This window comes from Microcebus murinus, chromosome 8 (genome assembly GCF_040939455.1).
Source record: "Microcebus murinus isolate Inina chromosome 8, M.murinus_Inina_mat1.0, whole genome shotgun sequence".
In the NCBI taxonomy this organism is placed as follows: domain Eukaryota; kingdom Metazoa; phylum Chordata; class Mammalia; order Primates; family Cheirogaleidae; genus Microcebus; species Microcebus murinus.
The window spans coordinates 65,723,123-65,745,363 of NC_134111.1; the positions used below are offsets into that span (position 1 = coordinate 65,723,123).

Sequence of the window (22,241 nt, forward strand, 5' to 3'; positions counted from 1 at the left end):
CCAGCGCGACAGTTGTCCAGGCGGCACTTCGGGTTTGCGGGTTCCCATTCCTCCCCTCCTCCTCCCGTCCCGGCGCCAGGGAGGTGGTGGGGAGGGCGAGACGGGCGAGGCGACGTCCTCCGCGCCGCGGGTCCTCGCCGCGCCGCGCACCTGCCGCCCTCCTCCTCCGAGCGGCCGCGGCCCACCTCCCGCTGGACGCCGCGCCTTCGGGCCGGGCGCACCTGGCCCACCTGCCCGCCCACCTCCGCCCGGCGCCTGCGGGAGCGGGGGCGGGCCGGGCGCCTAGATTAGTGGGCCCGGCGCGCTATTTTTTTTTTTTAAGTCAGCCTCCGGGGGATGCTGGATTTGGCGGGGTGTGCTCTTTGAAATACTATATTGGGAACCCCACACATAATTTTTCTTTTTAATTGCAAACCTTCCCAGTTCGCTCCGCAGCTGGAGAACAGGCCCGAGGCGGCGTCCCCCGCCCGCGTTCCCGCCTCCTCGCCCCCTCCCCGCCCGGTCTGGGACTCGCGGGAGCCGCCCCCTCCCGGGCGCCCACTTGGTTCCTCCCAGCTGCCGTGTGAATGGGCCGCCCTCCGGATTCCGCGGAGGGGGCGGCGGGAAGAGGCCGAGCCCGGGCCCGGCGGCCGCCCCCGCCCCCGCCCCGCGGCGGCCCACGCCGGGATCTGCGTCACTCGGCCGCGCGTGGGCGGGAGCCGGAGCGGCGAATGTAGCAAGAGCGGAATCTCCCAATGTGACAGCGGCGGGGGGGTGGAGGCGGCGGCGGCGGAGGCGGGGGAGGGTGTAGCGCGCGGGGGGGCAGGGGAGGGAGGGAGGGAGCGGCGGGGGAGGCGCCGCCGCCGCCGCCGCCGCCGCCCGCGCGCTCGAGCGCGGAGGAGCCGCCGCCGCCACCGCGGCCAAGCGAGCGCCGTCGGGGCGGGCTGGCCTGAGCTGGGGGGAGCAGGGAGAGTGCGCCCACCGCCTTCCCTTCCCCCCTCGATGGGAGCGGGGGCGTCCCGGCTCCCGCAGCCGCCAGAGGAGGGAGAGCCGGGGGCCGTCACTTCACAGTTGGGGCTGAGCAGTCCCTGGGGAGAGCGCGCCAAGACCGCTGCCGCCGCGGGCCGAGTACGTACCACAGCGGACGTTCGCGCTCCCGGCCGGCCGAGTGCGGGACGCGTTCGCGCGGCCGCGGGCAAACTTGGGGCGGCCGAGTGGCCGGGCTGCGCGGGCACTTCGGGGGCGGGCGTCCAAGGAAGCGGGCTCCGCACGGCCGCCGCCGGAAGGAGAGGGCGGCCTCGGGCTCGCGTGGGCGATTCCCGGAGAAATTCGGTGTGCGGGGGCCGCTGGAAGGAGGGGAGCGCGGCGGCCCTGACTGGAGCGTCTCCCTCCGAGTGAAGCCGGGGTGCCGAGTCCGTTCTCCCAGCCGGGCAGGGGTCGTCAGGCGGCGCCGGGAGGCTTCGCGGGGCGCTGTGGGGGTGTGCGCTGCGGGTCGTGCGCGCCGGCCCGAGTTCTGCAGCCTCCTACGTCAGGGGCAGTCTTTTTGTTTGTTTACTTCATAAAAGTGCTGCACTTACCGTCTCATTTTTCTTCCTGGGTATTCTCCCCTTGTGAATGTAGTTTTCTTTTTATAAGCAGAAGGAGAGTTTTGCTTGGAAGTGGCTTACAGAAACTTGGCACCGAGGTGCAGGGAAGCGAGAGACTCTTTGTGCCTCTAAGGCCGAGTGAGGAATTTGCAAACACATGTGGGACATACAAGCCTTGGATGCAGAGGTGTGTGACCTTATCATGGAGAAACATTGAAAGTGCTGTTAGATATTTGTGGTCTGCAAGCTCAGAGTTCACAAAGGTTGAGATATGAAACGACAATTCTAGTAAGTCTGAATGTTGCAGGATCTTGGGGAAAAGATTATGAGTTGGAATATGCATTTATAGATTCTGCAGACCAAGTTTTGCAGCAGGTGATCGCGTAGAGTCGGAGGATATACTTACCCTTCACTCCTTGAGATTCGGGAGGCATGGAAAATTTTTAGATGGCTGTTAATTTAAAATTTCATCCGAAAGAGACGATTTGGAGTAACTTGTCACTACCAATTGGTTTGCCAGTGACGTGTCTGCCAACTTAAGGAGTGCAAAGATCAGAAGCTGAGAGAGAAATTCTCAGATCTTGTTTAAAAATATTTTGGCAGTTTTAATAGATAATATTAGATTGCATAGGAACAGAGGAACCGAATTTAAAATAGATTAGTCACGTAGGAAATGCTTCGCTGTTTTGCTAGAAGAGTGTGCACGCAGTGGCTTACTCTCTTAGATTTTCACTTTGAAATTTTTTCCCTGAACAACTTACCCAGTTATGACATATCATAATTTATTTGTGGGTTTTAAGAAGTATTGGAAGAGAGGATGCATGGAAATTGATTTCTCTGTTTTTGGGTGGTGATTGATCTCTTCCTGAAGACTTGAAAGAGCTGCTTCTAATATAAGTGCAAGTAAAAGTGGCCTTTAGATGCAAGAGTATTCTCTTTTTCCTCCATATTTGCGTTACTTGAGACATTTAATATTGTCCTTTCATTAAGATTAAATGTCCTTATAGGTATTAACATGCAAACAAAGGTTTTGTTGAGACTTTGCAGATGGCTGGCAAGGTCAACCTTCTTTATTCCTGTTTTGGGTATTATATATTGGAACATTAGTTCTTGAAAGAAAATAATTTCAAGGAACCATTGGAAGGTTTCTTATTTTAATTTTATTATCTTTACCATTTTTACCTAAAGTTAATATGCCATCCCGATATTAGAAATATTTTGTTTTTCCTGGCTTTGGTGGTTTCTTGTTACATGTGCATGTTATCAGTCACAACAATAATAATAGTAAAATCATTGAGGCACTATAGATTTTTATCTTATTCTGCCTGCTAATTGTGGATGTAATTCAAATGATGAAAATCCCTAGGTTAACTATAGCTGCTGCAAGGACATTTACTAAGCCTGTATGTCTAGTAAATAATTTGATATATCTAATAAATTTTTTCATTTTGTTTAAAAATTAATTCAACTTAATCAGCTAAATTAATTAAAAATTTTCCTTTTTTGTGACTAGTAAATAACATCCATTGCTGTATAGGGAAGTTAATAGATTTTCATTTTCCTTGTTTATGGAATGAGTTAAAGCATTACATACTTTCTTTTAATTATATTGTAAGAACATATTGGTTTATTATTAAAGATTTGGGGGGTTTGCTCTATGGGCAGTGTGGATGCTTCTTTGAAAGAAATTATAAAGTGGGGGAAACCTTTGAAGAATTTGTTGCATGAACTTTAAATATTTGAAATAAAAGATGGTTGGATGGAAACCAAATATGTCAGGGTTTTTTTTTGTTTTTTGTTTTTTAAATGTAGGACAGGGTCTTGCTATGTTGCCCAGGCTAGCCTCAAACTCCTGGGCTTAAGGGATCCTCCTGCCTCAGCTTCCTGAGTTATGTCAGGTTTTTGTATCTGTTGACCTAAGACTTAGGCTTCATTTATTCCATTATAACAAGCCTATAGTCACTTTTTGTTGGTGCTATTGTGAGTATTTTTGGAAATAAATTCTCTGTAGAATTTACCTTTAAATGTGAAGCTGTGTTCTGGATGGAAGTGACTATTTTATAATATGTTTTGAACAGTTTAAGATCATACTAATGTATAATCAACTTTATGCATATTTCATTGTGGAATTTATTAAATACATTATAGAATAAATAATACCCACTCAAGCATAATATAAGGTTGCTAGTCCCTTTGGATTTATTTTTATCTTACCTGCTTCTTTCATTCTTTTGAGTAGTAGAATGAAGAATAGTACAGTTATTATATTAAATGCAAATTCCCTTTGTGATCTGACATGTTCAAGAACTCGTACAATAGTAGAATATACTCCTTAAACTTAATAATGGAATAAGTAGGAAATTGGAGAAGCCGATGCTTGGAAAAAATGGTAATCCTTATCTTGTGAGAATTCACACAGCTAAAACATACCATTAAGCTTTCAAATAGTTTGTCATTTCTCAATACATTGTATTCAGGTAGTGGCACATTAATTTGCATGGTATGTTAATTTAATTTTTATAGAGAAACTTCTGAAAAGATGATAAAATTTATATATATATTACCTGCATACTCTGTGCTCAGAGGGCACTTAATATTTGTTGAGTGAGTTGACTGTTGGTTGAATTTCCAGCCATTATATGAATGTTAGTATTTGCCTATTATCATAAATTACACATAGCTATTGTCTAATAGTAAAATAAATCTGATTTCCTTTTTTAAAATTTGATAAATTAAACTTACACATTGAATACTTTCAGTAAAATTTTAAGGAGTCTCACAAATTATTTTTCCAGTTTCATTCAGAATTTAGAAAAGAATCAATAGGGAGAACATTTTAAGTTTCCCAAATTACCATTAATTCATTATATGTTGTATGTTTAATTCATAGTTATGACAGTAATAAGATCCAAAAGTGTCTTAAGATATAGCGCTAAATGCTTATTAATAATTTGCTTAGGTAAATAGTTTGGAACTTAAAACACATGTTACAAGAAGTAGTATAATACCTAGGGCAACCCTGCAGTCTTAAGTAACTCATGAAATGTAACTGAACTATATTTAATCATTTTAGCTTGAGTTCTGGATTCTAGGATGAGGATAAAAGTGAGAAAAATTAACTTCCTAGCGGATCATTCTTCCCTAAGCTCAATTCTGGCTTTTTATAAACCTTTTCAGTTTTAACTATTGCAACCTTCTCCCAGGCCCCTGTACCTTCAAGCTACACTCTCCTAAATTTGGCAACACTTCAGAGGCTTTAAGTGTACTCTGTGTCCTCAGATTGCCTCTTTTCTTCATCCCCTTTTCCCATCTTAATCTTTCATTTCCTTAGTGTGCAACAGGATCTTGTCTAGATGTTAAGAAGAAAACAATCTGGTGGAACTAATTCACCTTAATCTGTAAATGACTCATGAGCTCTTAACTTCCCAGGGCTTTTCACATTTTTTGTAAGTCTGTAAGAGTTTCTATTAATATTAACTCAAATAATTTTAAAGTAAAAATTTCAGGTTATGTTGGGGGGAAGGAATTGCTTGTCCTCTGCATAAATAAGTCAAGCCTTATTGGGATTTAGCCCTTAGTTCCTTCCTACTTCTAGAAGAGTCTATTTTCCTTGGACTGACATAGACTTCTTTGTGTGTGTCTATGAGTATTGCTGTGTATATATATATATATATATTTATGTTTGCATATGTGTATATAACAGGGATTCCTATAGCATGGAGAAGAGAATATTTAAGAATGGTGATTATGACTCCATTTCATTATAATGATAGGATAGATATTTGGGGATAACTTACACTGTGTTTAATTTATAGGAACAGGAAAGAAAAAGACCTAGGATCTCTCATGACTGAACTTGAATTTTTAAAATGCAAGTGTTGGGGCTGGACTCACAATGTGTAGTATGACACTAATCATGTATAGTTCCTATATTTGGGAGAGTATCTTTTGATCTCTTGGAGAAAAGTAGTTGTGTTATGGGACTCTACCATATGTCCTTCTAAGCAAGAGGAAGTATTAAGGATAAGAGAATGAAAAGGATTGAAGGCAAAGTAATAGATGTCCCGATATTAGATTGGCAATTCATTGGGGCACCAATTTACACAGAATACATCTGTTTTGGAATGTGAAAGAAGGTTGCTGGTCAGATTCTGACTCAAACATTGGGTTTCATTCAACAGCAACCTTTTGAGAGATGTTATTCTTAAAAGAACACTTTGAACCAAGGTGGGTAAAAAATTAATTAAAGGAGAAAATAGTGATATAAAAAAATGTATAAAATTTTATCCTAAAAGCAAAATTTTCTAATAAAATTTAAAATTTGCTTTTTTGAATCACATTTATATTAAATGCCTTTCAGTCAGAATTTATATAATTGAGTATAAAAATGTAAAATGCTATTGATTTATATTTTTAATATGATTAAACTAGCAATTTTGATAAAAATGGAAAGAATATTTCACTAGAGAAACAATTGTTTCGCTTTCATTTTGGAAATTGATAATATTTGTGTATAATTTCAAGAGATTTTCACTGGAAAAACATTGCTCAAAGAAATGGTGTCAATATAAAGATTTTATTTACAGTATTGAGAAAAGGTACAGATTGGGCATAAACCTAGCACACCTTCTCAGATATGTTGCATTGCCTCCTGCCTTCCCCATGAAGGTCAGCACAAGGTGCCTTCTGCGTTCAGGTTTAGATGCAACACCGTGATGTTGAGCCCAGTAGAGCTGGTGAGCTGCCAGTGGCTTCACCTTAACCAACAAAAATATATAGAAGGTGGGAGGAAGCTGGTCAGTTAAATTCGTTCTCCTTTTTTTCTTTGCGAAACTTCTCTAGGAGATCCTTCCATCTTTCAGACTTCGCAGAGATGTTATATGATGTCAAACTAACAGACCCCTGAGTGCACTCTCTGCAGTCTTCTTTAAAGCAGTAGCCAACACAATAACACATCTCACCACATTGACTCACATCATTCTGTGCCTCAGGTACTTTTTTCTCACAGCCTCACCACTATGGACATGTACCTCCCAAATAAAGTCTCAACCTATAATTCTTATTGCATTATTAAAGTTAGAGTAGAAGTAGTTTAGGAAATTATTGAGGATAATTATATTTATGTATACATGTATATGTGTATATATACACACAAATATGTATGTATTTGTATGTATATTTGTACTTGAAGGAAATAATAAAAATTTATTACACACACATACAAAAAGATTAATAGGGCCTAATTCCTGTCCTCAAGGTACTTACAACCTAGCAGTAACTTGTTCTGCAGAGATAGGTAAATCATTTCCCTGGTTCTCTGGCTCCTTAACACATTGTGTAGCATTTACCGTAGTTTAAGTGTCTGCTTCTTGTCTGTCTTCTCCATGAAGGACCATCTTTCCTTTGTATCCTCAGAACTGCTTCAGTGCTTGGTATATTTGAATAAGTGCAAAAAATGAGAGTGAGAGAAAGCGTTGTGCAGTTCAGAGAAGGGTAAGGACACCAACAGCCAGAGGGAAGGCTTTTTGGAAAAAGGTTATGGGGGTTGAAGGGAGGGAGGATGCCTGGCAAAGGGCAAGGAAGTGGGAGACATATTTGAGGAATGCCCAGTATATCTGTTTAGCATGAGCATAGGGGCGTGTTGAGGAATAGAAGGCTGGAAAGGTAGATTTGGGTCTGGAATGCCTATATGAGCAGTTTGGATTTCTTTATGCAGTGGAAAAATGTGCACAGATGCGTTAAAAGCCACACCTGTCCTTTAGAAAGGTAAAGTTGGCATTGCTGTGTGGGGTCTATTCAAAGTGAAGGAGCTGTTTTTAAAGTTAGGTCAAGAAGCCATGAACACTAGAATTAGGTGCTTTTGAGGCGGGGGAAGAAAAGTGGTGTGGCCTAAGGGCATGTAGATTTGAGGAAGGAAGAGGGAAAAACAAAGATGGAATCCAAAGGTTTATTAATCTCATTAGTTGCACCACTTAGTGGTGCAACTAATGAGAGTTGGGAAGATTAGATTTGGGAATCTGAAAAAAGGGAGGAAAATGAGATAATGTACTTGCTTTGGGATGTATCAGATTGGAGATTTTGACAATCCCCAGGTGAATGCCAAATTATAGTTTAGAGGAACGATTTGGGCTGATGGTTCTAAACCTTTCAGGTATGAAGATCACTTTTTAAATTAAAAAAAATGTCAATATTCATGATAACTTTTAGCATTGAGAATACATATAATGACAAAAATAACAAATTTAGTTACACTTTTAAATGAGTTTATATTTTATTAAATCACAGAAGTGTCTATTTAACTTTATTTGCAAAGCAGATGTGTGGTGAGAGCATCTTTTTCACTCGGTAGTCAGTGCTTGGTGTGCATTTGGACTTGAGAACACTTTGCAGTAACTCCATGACCCTGGCCCAGGAACCACTGGTCCAAGCTACAGATACAGATTTGGAGGTCATCTACCAGTAGTGATAATTGAAGCCTGGGAGTGGATGAGATCAGCAAGGGAGAATATGAACAGAATATAGGAAGAGATCTAGTATAAAACTTTGAGGAATTCTTGTACTTAGAATGTAGCAAGGGAAGGTAAGAAAAACAATACAGCATTATCAAAGTCAGGTGCAGAGCAATCAAGGAATGATGTCGTGTAGCAGAGAGGTTGATGGGAGAGAGGCCCAGGGGATAACTCAGTTGTTACTGGAGAATTTTGAGAGACTGGTGAGGCCAGAAAGCAGGCTGTACTGAGGCGGGGTTGAAGGAATGGTTCTGTTTTCCCCTAGTGACCATTAAAGGCCTCCCTCCTATCCTAAATCTGCATATCCCAGTGTGGAGAATGTCAGGGAAATTTTGTTTCCCATAGGGAAACAGGAGTTGACCAGTACAGTTTTCTGGACCAGACTAGCTCTTTATTTCACTTAGCATAGTTTGAATCTGGCAAATGACTGATGCTACCGTATAAGGAGTCAAAGTGAGATTTTTTAAAAAAGGTTTTGGAACAAATCTTTACCATTTAAAATGGATGAGTGAATAACAACAAATGGTCTTAAACTAATCCTTTGTTGTTTAATTCCTCTTCCCTAATACTGGGGTTCTTTTTCTTGGACTGGGCAGGAAGAGGAACATTTAAGCTGGTCTAAGTGGAAGTTTGCTGTACACCTGCAACAAGGCCTCAGGTTCAGCTTTTGAATACAGTAAGAATGAGTAACTGGTTTCTCGTAACTGTGGAAATTATAAAAAGGTCAGACCCAGCATGGTTGTTCCAGGATATCTTGAAAAGGCCAGGTAGCAGTGTTCAGCTGAGTGGATTTACTATACTATTATTATATAAGCTACCTGGGTATAGTGTTGTGTTGGGGACCCCTTTCATATTTATTTCTGATTGGAGAGATGCAGGTAGAAGCTTGCTTTTGACATGTTTGACCTTCATGTTGAACCGTGAATGGTTACAGATTTCGTGAAAACAGAAAATCTTATAAAAGTTTTTTTTTTTAATCAAAAAGTTAATATACGAAGAGGTGGGTGTTTAAATTATCACAGCAGGCTTTGAAAGGAAACTGAAACATTTTCCTAAAGCAAAAGCTTAAGGAGAAAACTCCTTTCCCAGCAGTAAGTATGGGCTTTTAGAAAGCCTCTTGGGACTGAGTGGTTACTTAGTTATGTTTCATCTGTTATCTTGGCTTTGGAAAGGCACATTTGATCTGGTCAATCCTTATGGCTGATAGTATATTCATTACTACCTACCTGTACTTAAGGGCTTTCTTTTAGGAATTAGGGACATCCTTTTTTTTATGAGTAAAAATGAGAAAGGATAAAACTTGAAAATTATTGTTTTCTAAAATCATCACCTTATCTCAGAGGAATAAAACCTAAGTTTGGGTCTTTTAGTTCTCTTTTTCTTAAGGTTCTCTTTTATATTTGTCTAACATATTCTTTTTTTTTCTTATTGCTCATAAAAAGATTAAAAACTCTTTTTCTAGATTTTCTCATGTAATCGTTCCTCTATTCCATAATCTGGGGAGTACATCTGGTGAGTTAATTGATCATTCCATAAACTTTGCACAGTTACAGCCCTCTTTTGACAAAGATTGTGTACACACATTGTGTGTATATGTATTTTTTTAAAATACTCTTGAGTTGAAAGCCTATGGAGCAATTGCATTAGTTGTATGAAGGAAAAGTGAATTTCCGTTCTTCCACCTCAGACACTTTCTGGAAGCCCTTCCATTTGTTATAGTGTGGTTTAATATAGACTTAAACCTGAGCCTGTAATTCCTGAGAGTTGTGTTTTTGTGGATTAGTGTCCAACTGCACGATCAACTTTCTCTGGAGTGGGAGTACAAGCAGATCTTCCATTAGGTGATTTGGAAGATGCAAGAATGTTTTTATCCAGAGTACTGAGGTAGCGTGAATGTGAAGGTCGACCTAGAGAACCTGGATGATTATAGAACCAATAGGAGTTTGTGATGCCCGGAGGATTTATTAAGTAGGGACCTTCTTGTGCAGCTTGTCAGATTTGCCAACTCATGGAAGTCTCCTGAGATGCAGCTCAGCGACCTGGGAGACTGTATTTTCAAAAGCACCCCAAGTGATTTCCTGGGTGTTAGCAGAAGCTACTGGGCCCTAATTCAGTCTTTTTTGGTCATTTGGAAAGTCATCAGGTCACCTGGTTATGCTTGTACTAACTCTCGCAAATAAAAAGCCATAAAATTTGTGGAATTCACTAGTTGATCAAAACATTGTGAATGGCACAAAGGAAATGTGACTTCCCAGTAATCAGTCCTTATAATGGTAGGGGGGCCCATGCATTGGGCTCCTTGGAGTGACTGAGACTAGAATTTGTGTGACATCCTGGCTGATGGCATAAAACAAAAGTCCCAGGTTTGGTGACTTCCTGGTTTTCAAGGATGTCTCTAATCTTCCTCTGCTTACATTACCTCCCAGATAACTATCGCTTCATACTATTTGAGTTGAGAGTGGGTCTTCCCTTTTTCTCTGATGCATACCTTCTGTAATTTTCTCCATAGAGGGCCACAGAGTCCTTTTCATCTTAAGGGTGCATTGATTACAAGTTTATTTGTTTCTCTTAAATGGAAGTACTCAGTCAGCTCCTCTTTGTATATTGGAGGTCTCTGGGTAATTGTGAACAACTTTTAAAGGCTGCTGAAAGGGTAAGAAGTACTTTGCTGGATCTTGTTCTGTCTCTTTAAAAACAGGCTTCTCTGATTTGCTTGGGCTCTAAAAGTATGTTTCTTCCTTGACTGTGTCTTATAGGGTTTCCTCTGCTGCTTTGGAGGGTTCACCCACCCTCCTCCTTTCATCGTACTTCTCTATTCCTGATACATGCTTAGATTGTAGTCTGTTATTTTCCATGCAGGGCAGTTCTGCACAAGCCTTCTACCCCATGCCATGTTCAAGTGCCATGTGTTTGAAAGGAAATCTCATCCTGATTTTTCTGTATCCTCAATGCCTGTCAAAATTCTGGACTGTCAGATATGTAATCACACTCACCTATAACTCTTCTCATCCTCACACCATAGAAAGTGTCAGTAAATGGTAACTGTTTCCCTTCTTCATCACTTACTTCAAGTGATCATCAAATCTTATCACTTACTTGTTTGAATTTTTTTGTTGCCTCTTTTTTCTTTGTTCCTAAATATACCACTTTTTATTTTCTCATTTCCATTTCATATTGAAATTTATCTTCCTTTGCCTGCCAGACTAATCTTGCTCATTTTTCTTTATAAAATGGGAATAACTATACCTATCTCATAGGGCTGTTGTGAGGATTAGAAATATGTAATGTGAAGTGTTTATCATATTGCCTGGCACAAAGTAAGTATTCAGCAAATGGTAGCATACTCTACTTCTGCCTTCTGCTAAATTTGATTATCCTTCACTCCACCTCTGTCCACACCATGGGAGCAACAAAGTGGATAGCCAAAAGGATGGGATATAGAGTCCTGTGAGCCTTGGTTTGAGTCCCTAGAGTCAAGCTTCTGAGTAATTCTCTTTTAAAGGAATAGGTCAGTTTAGTTCTTGATCTTTAGGGTTGTTCCCAGTGCAAAATGAGAAAGTATAGAGAATGCTTCCTTAACAGTCAGTTGCTATGCAAATGCTCCTTGTTTCTGTTTTTCCTTATGCGGCATTATTAAATTCTGTAATGTCTAACCTATTTGGTTTAAGAAGTTTGAAGCAAGTATGATGAGTTTTTCCTCTCTTTTTATTTTGCAGGTTAAACCCATCCATAGTAATGGCTGCAGCCTTGCCCAGGACCCTGGGGGAGTTGCAGCTGTATAGAATATTACAAAAAGCCAATCTACTTTCTTATTTTGATGCCTTTATCCAACAAGGTGGTGATGATGTCCAGCAACTCTGTGAAGCTGGAGAAGAGGAATTTTTGGAAATCATGGCACTCGTGGGCATGGCTAGCAAGCCCCTGCATGTTAGAAGGCTACAAAAGGCTTTGAGAGACTGGGTTACAAACCCTGGCCTTTTCAATCAGCCGCTGACTTCCCTTCCTGTCAGTAGCATACCCATCTATAAATTACCAGAGGGATCACCAACATGGCTGGGAATATCCTGCAGTAGTTATGAAAGGAATAGTAATGCCCGGGAACCTCATTTAAAAATCCCCAAATGTGCTGCCACCACCTGTGTGCAGAGCTTGGGACAGGGGAAGTCAGATGTGCTGGGGAGCTTGGCGCTGCCGAGCGTTGGGGAGTCCAGACTCTGGCAAGGCCCCCATGCCACTGAGAGCGAGCACAGCCTCTCCCCTGCAGACCTGGGCTCCCCAGCCTCCCCAAAGGAAAGCAGCGAGGCGCTGGATGCTGCCGCTGCGCTCTCTGTGGCTGAGTGTGTGGAACGAATGGCCCCCACACTCCCCAAAAGTGACTTGAACGAAGTGAAAGAGCTGCTAAAAACCAACAAGAAGTTGGCCAAAATGATTGGTCACATCTTTGAGATGAGTGATGATGATCCACACAAAGAAGAGGAAATTCGGAAATACAGTGCAATATATGGCAGATTTGACTCAAAGAGAAAGGATGGGAAACATCTCACGCTTCATGAGGTAAGAAGCTCATGTTTCTCTGTATGTACGTGGCTTGTTGCTGTTCTTTAGAGATGAGGTTGGTAATAGCTGACGGCAAAGTAGATAACACTCTCTAATAGCAGTATTAAAAACATCTAGGTGTTAGCAAAATATAGCTTTTTAATGAAAATAGACCATATTTATTGTGGTAGTGGTATATTTGTTTTGAACCCAAAACGTGTTCGAACTTTGGAACTACAGTGTGAGGTGACTTTTAGAAAAATGTCAGCATTTAAAGCAGTGAAAGCATTAAAGTCTTTGTAAAACAGTTTGCTTTTTAATTAAGAAATAAAGTAGGATTTTAAATATAACCATTCATTTAAAAAACTTTTTTGTAGACTTTTTTAAGGAAAAAACATTTTGTAAAAATAGCCAAAATTTAAAGCAATGTTCAGCCAGCATCAAGAACAAAATTATATTAGATGAATGTTGCAGGAATTATTATAGCTTTGAACATTGTTTTGGTTTGATGATTGCCATTAAAAATTCTCATTTTATCTTTATGGCACTCTATCCAGAAATATTTTGCTTAAGTACCTGTGTGCATGTGTGTGTGTATAAACTTTTATATTGACTCCCTTTCTTCTCTTGTCTGTCTGGCCTTTAAAATTTAGCTCAGCGTAAGCTTAAGTCTTTCCTATTATCTTTTCCTTCAAGTAGAGTAATGTATCCTTTCCTTTTCATTTTTAATCCTACATACACTTCTGTCCCAGTAACTCCAACACTTTATTGTATTTATTTGTATACTGGCCTGTCCCTCACAGTGTACTTCGAGTTTCTTTAAGGCAGAGATGATACCGCATTCATCTTTATATCCCCAGAGTCTGATATACCCAATAAATGCTTGGAAAGTAAAATTCATTTTTGAAGGTTAAAAAGAATATTTCATGTGTCTTTTTAAACTTATATAAGCTGTGTGTCCTTTAGAAGAAAGAAGTCCTCTGAAAAAAGTTCAGGTTGACCACAGTATTTCATGTTCAGCATCAGATCTTTTCCCCCAGGTTTGTACTTTAACATAAAAAAGAATATATACTCATTGTGAAAGTATTCAATCATTATAAAATGATGCAAAGTAATTGAATCTGTAAACCTAATACTTTCTTTTACCTGTGCAAATATGGGATCATATTTTGCACACTGTTCTCCAAACCTTTGTTTTTCTTTTTTTTGAAAATGGAATAATACACTCACAGCGCAGTATGCTATTAAGTATCTTTTCAAGTCAGTACAGTACACATAGTTTTTACCTTATTCATTTCTGGGTTGCATTGTATTCCATAATGTGAATGTGCCATTATTTATCTTAACCATGCACTTTTTGATATCATAGATTTTTTGCAGATTTTTAGTATTACATACAGTAGTATATGAACATTATTATACATAAACACCTTTATAGACTTTTGCATGTTTTTCTGTTGAATGGATTCCAACGTGTAAAATTATGGGTTCAAAGAATATGTAGATTTAATATATCAATAGATACTGCTAAATTGCTTTCTGAAAAAGCAATTTACACTTCTGTCATTATTATGCATATGGGCATTTCTCTACACTCTTGTTAATAGTGCATTTTATATCCATTTTAATCTGGTCTAATAGATGAAAAAAATTTCATTGCTTAAATTTGTTTTCCTAAGTGAGGCTGAGTATCTTTTCATATGTTTAACAGACATCCTATTTAATGTTCCTATTCTTTGTTTTAATGGTAGTGGTATTTGTCTTTTAAAAAATTGATTGGTAAGAACTTACTATATTTTAACATGTTGACTGCCACACTAGGAAAAAAAATTATTTCCTTGGGGCCACGGTGTTTTATTACAAAAATAGAATTAAAACTTTGAAAACAAAAATGATCCTTTCTAATTTAATGAAAAATTTGTTCTTTTTTATTGTTTTCTGTACATGAGTTATATGCAACTTGAAAAATAGTTCTTGTGGCTCCCAAGGAGAAAGAGACGTATTAGTTGCATATGTTTCACAAGGCCCCAGGCTGAAAACTAGTGTGAGTTAAATAAACTCACATGGCAGTTAACGTGTTAAGTATATTAACTCTTTGTCTTTATAACATTTTCCCAGATTATCATTTGTCCTGTGACCTTTCAGAGTGTTTTACCATGTGGAAATTTAATTTTATATAATTATATCTATTGATCTTATCCTGTATGGTTTCATAAGTTTGATTCTTTATTCCGTCAACAGTATAGAGTTGTTTTGGTTATTTTGATATTTTAGTAGCTTTGCAGTATGTTTTGATATCTGGAAAGGCAAGTACTCCTTCGTTAGTCTTGTTTTGCAACTTTTCCATTGTTTTAGCTAATCTTATGGTATATATTTTTCGTTCCAAATGAAATTTTAAGTGTTTGTCAAGTTGCCCCCAAATTTCTATTGTTATTTTGATTAGAAATGCCTTAAATGTATAGGTTAATTTGGAAAAAATTGACATAGTTACAGTAATGAAACCTTTTATACAGGAATATAGTATCTGTATTTATTTATTTAGATCTTTTATATTCCTCAGTAATTTTACAGTTCTTTTGTTCACATAGCTTTTATTCCTGTTATGTCAAATACTGTGTATGTTAAATGTCTATATTACCTATATATTTAAATTTATTTGATTTAAATAAGATATACAAATATATTAGATATAAAAGGGATATAATTGTAAATGAGGTTTTTTTCCCTCAATATTTATTTAATGGCCACCGTTGGGTAATTTCTGTATATTAATCTTGTTTTTAGCAATTTTATCATTTGATCTTTTCAAATAAATGATTTTAGATATGAATACTAGAGCTTTAGATCAGATAATTGGGTTACAGAATGGCTTAAGTCACAGTAAATCTGTGACTTGACCTATTTAGGGAGTATCCTTTTGTAGTTGTTATATGTTATTATTACCTTAAAATAACTGCCTCACAAGAACCTGTGGGTAAATCTAGAAAGCACACTTAGCATTAATTCAGTTATACTTTGATACTTTTTTATCACCTACGAACCACTTAGAGGAATCCACTTAAAAGTCTGTATGACTGTCATTAACAGAAAAATAGAAGGCAAACGTGTTAGCAAATTTAGTTTCATGCTTTGAGTTTTCATATAATTTTCAAAACATAGCAGATGAAATGCAAAGTTGAGTAAAAGGACCTGTATTTTTATCAAAGTAAAAGTTTTTTTAAAAGATGACTTTAATAAACCCAGTCTACCTGACTTAAAAAAAAAATTCTATGCTATTAAAAAAAAATCCAAAGAGAATTATTTTATACTTCACTTTTGCTAAGAGACTCTTTGCTTCTCTATATAGGTAGGTACAGATGGTATTTAAATAATGAGATTGTGGGTTTCCCAAAATAAGGAAATACTCAAAATGAAAAATACTTATGCCAGTAGGCTGAGATGTGGGGGTGGGAGCTTTGGAAGATGTGGCTTGTGTTGTTGAAACTTAGGCCACTTGTTACTTATAACTCAAGTATGTGAATCTGGTCCAATAATATAGTGTAGGATAAAAGTTTATGAATCAGAAAGCTATCTTGAAACTAGAATCATTCAAGACCTTGGAGGAAATTATGAAATCTTGAGGGAATTAAAAGAAAGAAAGTACTATTAACTGTGCCTTAAATTAGGTAATTATGAGAATTTTGCATTTTTTTTAAATGAGGGAAATTTTTTTTTTTTTTTTTAGTTTTTCTGATTTCCTGAGATTGAAGAACATTATTAGTTGATTGTCAGTTTCCAAATAAGGAAATATATGATTTATTCATAATTCATTTTTGGCTTAATCTCACTGTTCTGAGAGTTTTCTTCATATAAACCCTGTGGATACTGTTATTTTAATTTTTTAAGACCTAGAACTGCCTGTAGGTCACTAGTGGATGAAAATCAGGAAGTTTTTCTATACCTGAAATTTTTTTCTACTCTCATAAGCACATAAGATTCTTTTTCTTTTAAGCCTTTTTATATGTTTACAAGAATTAGGCATGAATCATTGTTAACCCACTTTTTTAAAAACTAAAGAATCAGTCATAGTTTTAGGACCTGACTAGGGATGGTCTAGTTTATAGGAGTCAGACCATAAAGACAGTATGAGGGGCTGAGGCTTAGAACCATTCAAGTTGTTGGGGATGGGGCAGGTGCTAAAGGACAAACCCAGAAGGAATACTAGAAAAAAGCACAGGCAGGCAGAATGTTCTATCTATTGAAAGAGGTGTTAGCAGACAGTAGGTGGTAAACTAGGCAAGCAGTGTACCTTAGATCTTAAATCAATAAATGAGTGAGGAGAGATAAACTACGATAAGAGTTGGGAATAGCTAGGAAGTAGAGAATGTAGGAACTTACATTCAGAAATATGTGCAGGTGTACAATTTGGTATTTCAGATTATCTGTCAGCAGATAGCGACTTCCCATCAAAGAACTATAAAAAGATAGGAAAGGGAAGATGGGAACATAGTCAGTGGGTAAGTGTAGACTGAGTGGAAATTTTACAGGAACTGGGGTGCTAAGCAGGTTACCAAGATAAGGACCCAGGCCCCTAGAATAAACAGTGAAGCCAGGCTTAGGTCAGTTTCCATTGCAGTGTGGCAAAGTCAAGGCTGAGTGTTTCACAGGAGTCCCACAGTTTCAGCTTTGAGAGAGGAGAAATGCTGAATATTGGAATGCCATAAACTTGGGCACATTGTTTATAGATTATGTTACTTTATTCTTAACTCTCAGCTTAGAATGGATAGATTTCAGCATTTTACACTTGAAAAGAAATATGGGACATTTTCTTCTGATTATTTTTAAAAATGGATTATATGTCTATTAAAGTAGTCTATTCTTGAGTCACTTTAGACAAGTTACATTTATCTAAGAATATGCCAATTTCATCTAAGTTTTCAAACTTATTAGCATACAGTTGTTTGTAGTTTTTAAGACCTAGTATTGTTTGTACATTTTTCTCTTTTGTATTAACTGATCAACCTTGCCAGAGGTTTGTCAGTTTTACTCTTTTTCAGAGATATGCAAGCTAGGGTCTATGGGGCCAATGTGGCCCACCTCTTGTTCTTGTAAATAAACTTTTATTGGAACATAGCCATGCCTAGATGTTTATCTACTGCCTTTGGCTGCTTTTGAGCTACAGTGGCAGAGTTGAGTAGTTGTGACATAGACTGTTTGGCCTGTGAAGCGTAAAATATTTACTCTGGCCTTATTTTATAATAAAAGCTTGCCAACCCCTGATCTTTTTAAAGAAATAACTTTTGCCTTAGTTGATATTCTTGCTTGTGCTTGTGTGTTTGTGTTTATGTTTCGTTTCTTACAGTTTATTTGATTGTTCTTTTCTAACTAATTTAGGTTTTTAGTTCATTAATGTTCAGTCTTTTTCTGATACAAGCAATTAAAGCTACAAATTCTCACTATGTATTAGTGTTATTCCCAAAATTTTGGTAGGAGGCTTTTTTTCAATTCCGATTTTTTTGGTTTATAATTTCTGACCCATGAGTTATTTAGAAATCTTTCTTCATTTCCAAATATGAGTGATTTTTTCCTTAGTTATTTTTCCTAATGATTTCTAACTGAATTACATTAAATTTGTTGAGATTTTAGTTAGGGTGCAGTTTGTGGTCAGTGTTGTTTTTATGTGATTAGAAACAGCATCTTAGGCAGTTGGTGGTGGAGTGTTCTGTGTCTGTTTTACCAAGCTTATCAACTCTGTTATTCAAATCTCTTATATTCTTACTGTTTTGTGTTGTTTTTTTTTTTGTCTGCTTGCTCTATCAGTAAAAAAGAGTTGTATGCTAAAATCTCATACTATAATTGTAGAGTTGTCTATTTCTTTTGAAATAATCTTATTAATCTTTAATAATAATACATTCTGGTTTAAAAACTTATTTTGTTTGGTATTAATACATGAACTCTTTTTATTTGTAATTGCCTGTTACATCTTTTTATCATCTTTTTATTTTTGGCCTTTCTGAATCCACGTTTTGTATACATCTCTTGTAAATACCAATAGTTGGATTTTAAAGAATCCAGTCTGATATTCTTTGTCTTTAACTGGTCCATTTACATTTATTATTTGGTCCATTTACATTTATTATAATGACTAATATTTTGGATTTTCCATTATTTTATGGAAATACTTTATAACTCAGATTTATTATCTGAGATTAGTTTCCTTCTGTCTGAAATATATCATTTAGAATTTTCTTAATGAAGGCCTACTGGTGGCAAACTTTCTGTCCTTCTCTACATTACTAGAGGATGTCTTTATTTTGTCCTCATTTTTAATTATTTTGGGGGTATTAAATTCTATATTGTTAGTGGTTTTCCCTGAGTAGTTGAAGATACCATTTTGTGGGGCTTTCATTGTTACGTTTAAAAATTAGTGGTTATTCTGTTCTTTATTATGTGCTTTTAAAACTTCTGTTTGGGCCTGGTGCAGTGGCTCACACCTGTAATCCTAGCACTCTGGGAGGCCGAGGTGGGTGGATTGCTCAAGGTCAGGAGTTCAAGGCCAGCCTGAGCAAGAGCGAGACCCGTCTGTACTATAAATAGAAAGAAATTAATTGGCCAACTAAAAATATATATATAAAAAAATTAGCCAGGCATGGTGGCACATGCCTGTAGTCCCAGCTACTTGGGAGGCTGAGTGAGGAGGATCGCTTGAGCCCAGGAGTTTGAGGTTGCTATGAGCTAAGCTGATGCCGTGGCACTCTAGCCCAGGCAACAGAAGTGAGACTGTCTCAAAAAAAACAGGAAAAAAACTTCTGTTTGTTTCTGCCCCAGTTTTCCTTCTCCTCTCCTGTTCTCAAGTTTTCTCGGTCATTTTTACTGAATTGCTTTTTAGTCATATGTTCAACTCCTTTTATTTCTTTAAATAAAGTCTTTGAGGATGTGATTATGTTGTCATTCCTACTAATTTTCACCTTTGATAGCTTATTTCTTTGGATGTTTTATGACTTCTCTCTATGAATTCATATTTCTTGGAACTTTAACTGTGGGAATTTTTAGAGGCTTAGGAAGAAAGTGGACTCCCCTAGAGGTTATTTGCCTTTGCTTCTACCAGGCATCTGGGGATACTATAATCTCAGCACACTTAGTGTGAATTAGGGCTCAAAATCTATGTAAGGCCAATTTGGGGTTATGAAATCTCAAGAAAGTATCTTCTATTCTCTCCTAATCAGTACCAAGACTCAAAACAGGTAGTTTTCCTTGCATTCTCCTGGGGGTGCAGTTATATTTCTAATATAGCCTCACATTGGACGTGTAGTGCTTTGGTATCTGTGTCACACCATATACCATAATACATTCTTTCTGTTTTTTGCTAATTGACTTTGCAGTGAATGTAACAAATTCTAGATGGATTAAATACTTAAGTGGAGAAAGTAAAACTATTAGAATAAATTATAGGAGAACAGTTATGTATAAGTAGGGTGGGAAGGTTATTATTATGCACAAAGCAGCACCACAAGGCAAAAACTATGAGACTGATTCCTAACTTAAAAAAAACCCACTACTTATGATGAATGTTCTTAATATATAAAGAATTTTTGAAATCCATAAGAAAATGAAACATTGTAATAAGCAAATGCCACAAGTAAGCAGATTTTAAAATAACTCAAAACATAAGAAAAAGTTTCAATTTCATTGTCAAAAAATGCAAATTATAACCAAATGCTATTTAAAATACACATTATTGGTAAAGTTTTTAAAAGATAATAATCAGTGTTGGTCATGATTCTAGAAGATGACTTTTCATATAATTGTTGGTAGCATTATGATTTGGATCAACTTTTCTCAATGGTAATTTGGTAGAATGTATAAATGTCTTAAAATGTAGTATATTCTGTGACCTAACAAATGTATTTGCGGAATTTATTCCAAAGAAATAATTGAATATTTGTGCAAAGATGCACGTTTAAGAATTTTTTTGCAGCTTTATTTGTATTAATAGTTCATGGAAAACTAGGTGTAGTTTAATACCCAGGGTGAGGTTGCTTTAATAATGTATTGCTCTTTTCTGCAATGGAGTATTATATGTGTAGGTAGTAAAAATAATATTATAAAGGATATTTAAATTATTTCATCAGTTAACAGATATTTATTGAGCATACAACCCATACTAGATGCTGATGTAAACAAGCCAAGTCCCTGCCTTGATACATGACAAAAATAAAAAATATAGCATACATAAGTTTAAAAAAGTAGATTACAAATCTGTCTATACATACATACTTTTGTTTATATGTACACAGAGAAATACTGGTATAATATATATTAAAACATTGTCATTTAGGATGGAAGGATTGTACACTGCATTTATTTTCATTTGTCTCTGTGTTTTTAAAATTTTTACATAAGAAAAATTATTATAAATAAAGGTGAGATACCTGGGGAGAGAGAGGGTGAATACAGTGCCCCCTCTTCTCTACAGGGGATGGGCTGCATTGCCAGAGCCCTGGTTGAATGCCTGAAATCGTGGATGGTACCTAACCCTGTATTTGCTGTTTGTTCGTATACATACATACCTATGATAAAGTTTAACTTATAAATTAGTAACTTATAAACAGTAAGAGATTAACAACAATAATTAATAATAAAATACGACAATTGTAGCAATATGCCAGCATCACTACTCTTGCAGTTTGGGGCCATTATTGAGTCAAATATGGGTTACTGGAACACGGGCACTGCGATCCTGCCAAGGTCGATCTGATAACCATGATGGCTACTAAGGGACTGATGGATGGGAGCATAGACGGTGTGGATTAGACAATGGGATAATCCATGCCCTGGACAGGATGGAGCAGGATGGCACACACTTTAATACTTATGAATTGTTTTTATTTCTGGAATTTTCCATTGAATATTTTCAGACTTAGTTGACCACAGGTAACTGAAATCATGGAAAATGAAACTACAGATAAGGAGGGCTACTGTACCTCATTTCTTAGGGAAAGAAAACAAGAAACTAATACCAGCAAGAACTGTGTGCCAGTGTGTCTCCTCATTTATTTCTTGTTAGAGCCCTTTGAGATAGTGAAATTATCCCATTTTGCCTTCAGAAAACCAAGTTTTGGAGAAGTTTTTGTATATCCAAAGTCATAGCTGGTAAGTGGTAGAGCAGGACTTATCTCTGGTCTGGTGGCCATCACATCCCTTTTTCTTTTTACTATTGATTGAGTACATTTTTTACTTTTAAAAAGTCTGATTTACCTCCTAACAATTCCTTCTATATATTTACATTGATAAAATTACATGAAAAAATATATTTGCCAATTAATATATTAAACAGTTATAGGTTTTGAGTTTAGGATACCATTTACTGTTTTAAATTTTAGTTCAAGGTGTTTAGACAACTAGCAACTCTATATTGGAAATATTTAGCAAATATTGACTCATGAAAGGATAGAATTAGATCTTAAAGATTGGTCTCCAAGACCTTAATTTTCCAGTATAGCCCTAATATCCAATAACTATTTTTCACTAAGTTATTTGACAAATGGTTAACTAAAATCAGTTGATTTTTGATTTCTTAAGAATGTTCATGTCAGTTCACATTTAAAAAAATCCATCAGACCATGTATACTGACTTTCAGTTAGGGAAATA

At 37.5% G+C, this 22,241-nt stretch overlaps 1 protein-coding gene across 7 annotated transcripts in view; it reads left to right on the forward strand.

The window, feature by feature from the left end:
* The first annotated feature begins 832 nt into the window (after positions 1–832).
* NAB1 (NGFI-A binding protein 1) overlaps positions 833–22,241 on the forward strand; it is a 42,677-nt gene continuing 21,268 nt past the window's right edge. For 5 of the 7 annotated variants that reach the window (XM_076005756.1, XM_012776901.2, XM_012776903.2 and 2 more), the window contains exons 1-3: positions 833–1,107; positions 1,618–1,752; positions 11,791–12,628. In XM_076005756.1, coding sequence (XP_075861871.1) covers positions 1,745–1,752; positions 11,791–12,628 — 846 coding nt within the window. In that variant the 5' untranslated portion in view covers positions 833–1,107; positions 1,618–1,744. The remainder of the gene's footprint in view (positions 1,108–1,617; positions 1,753–11,790; positions 12,629–22,241) is intronic. The other 2 variants (XM_012776905.2, XM_076005759.1) reach the window with 1 other exon arrangement.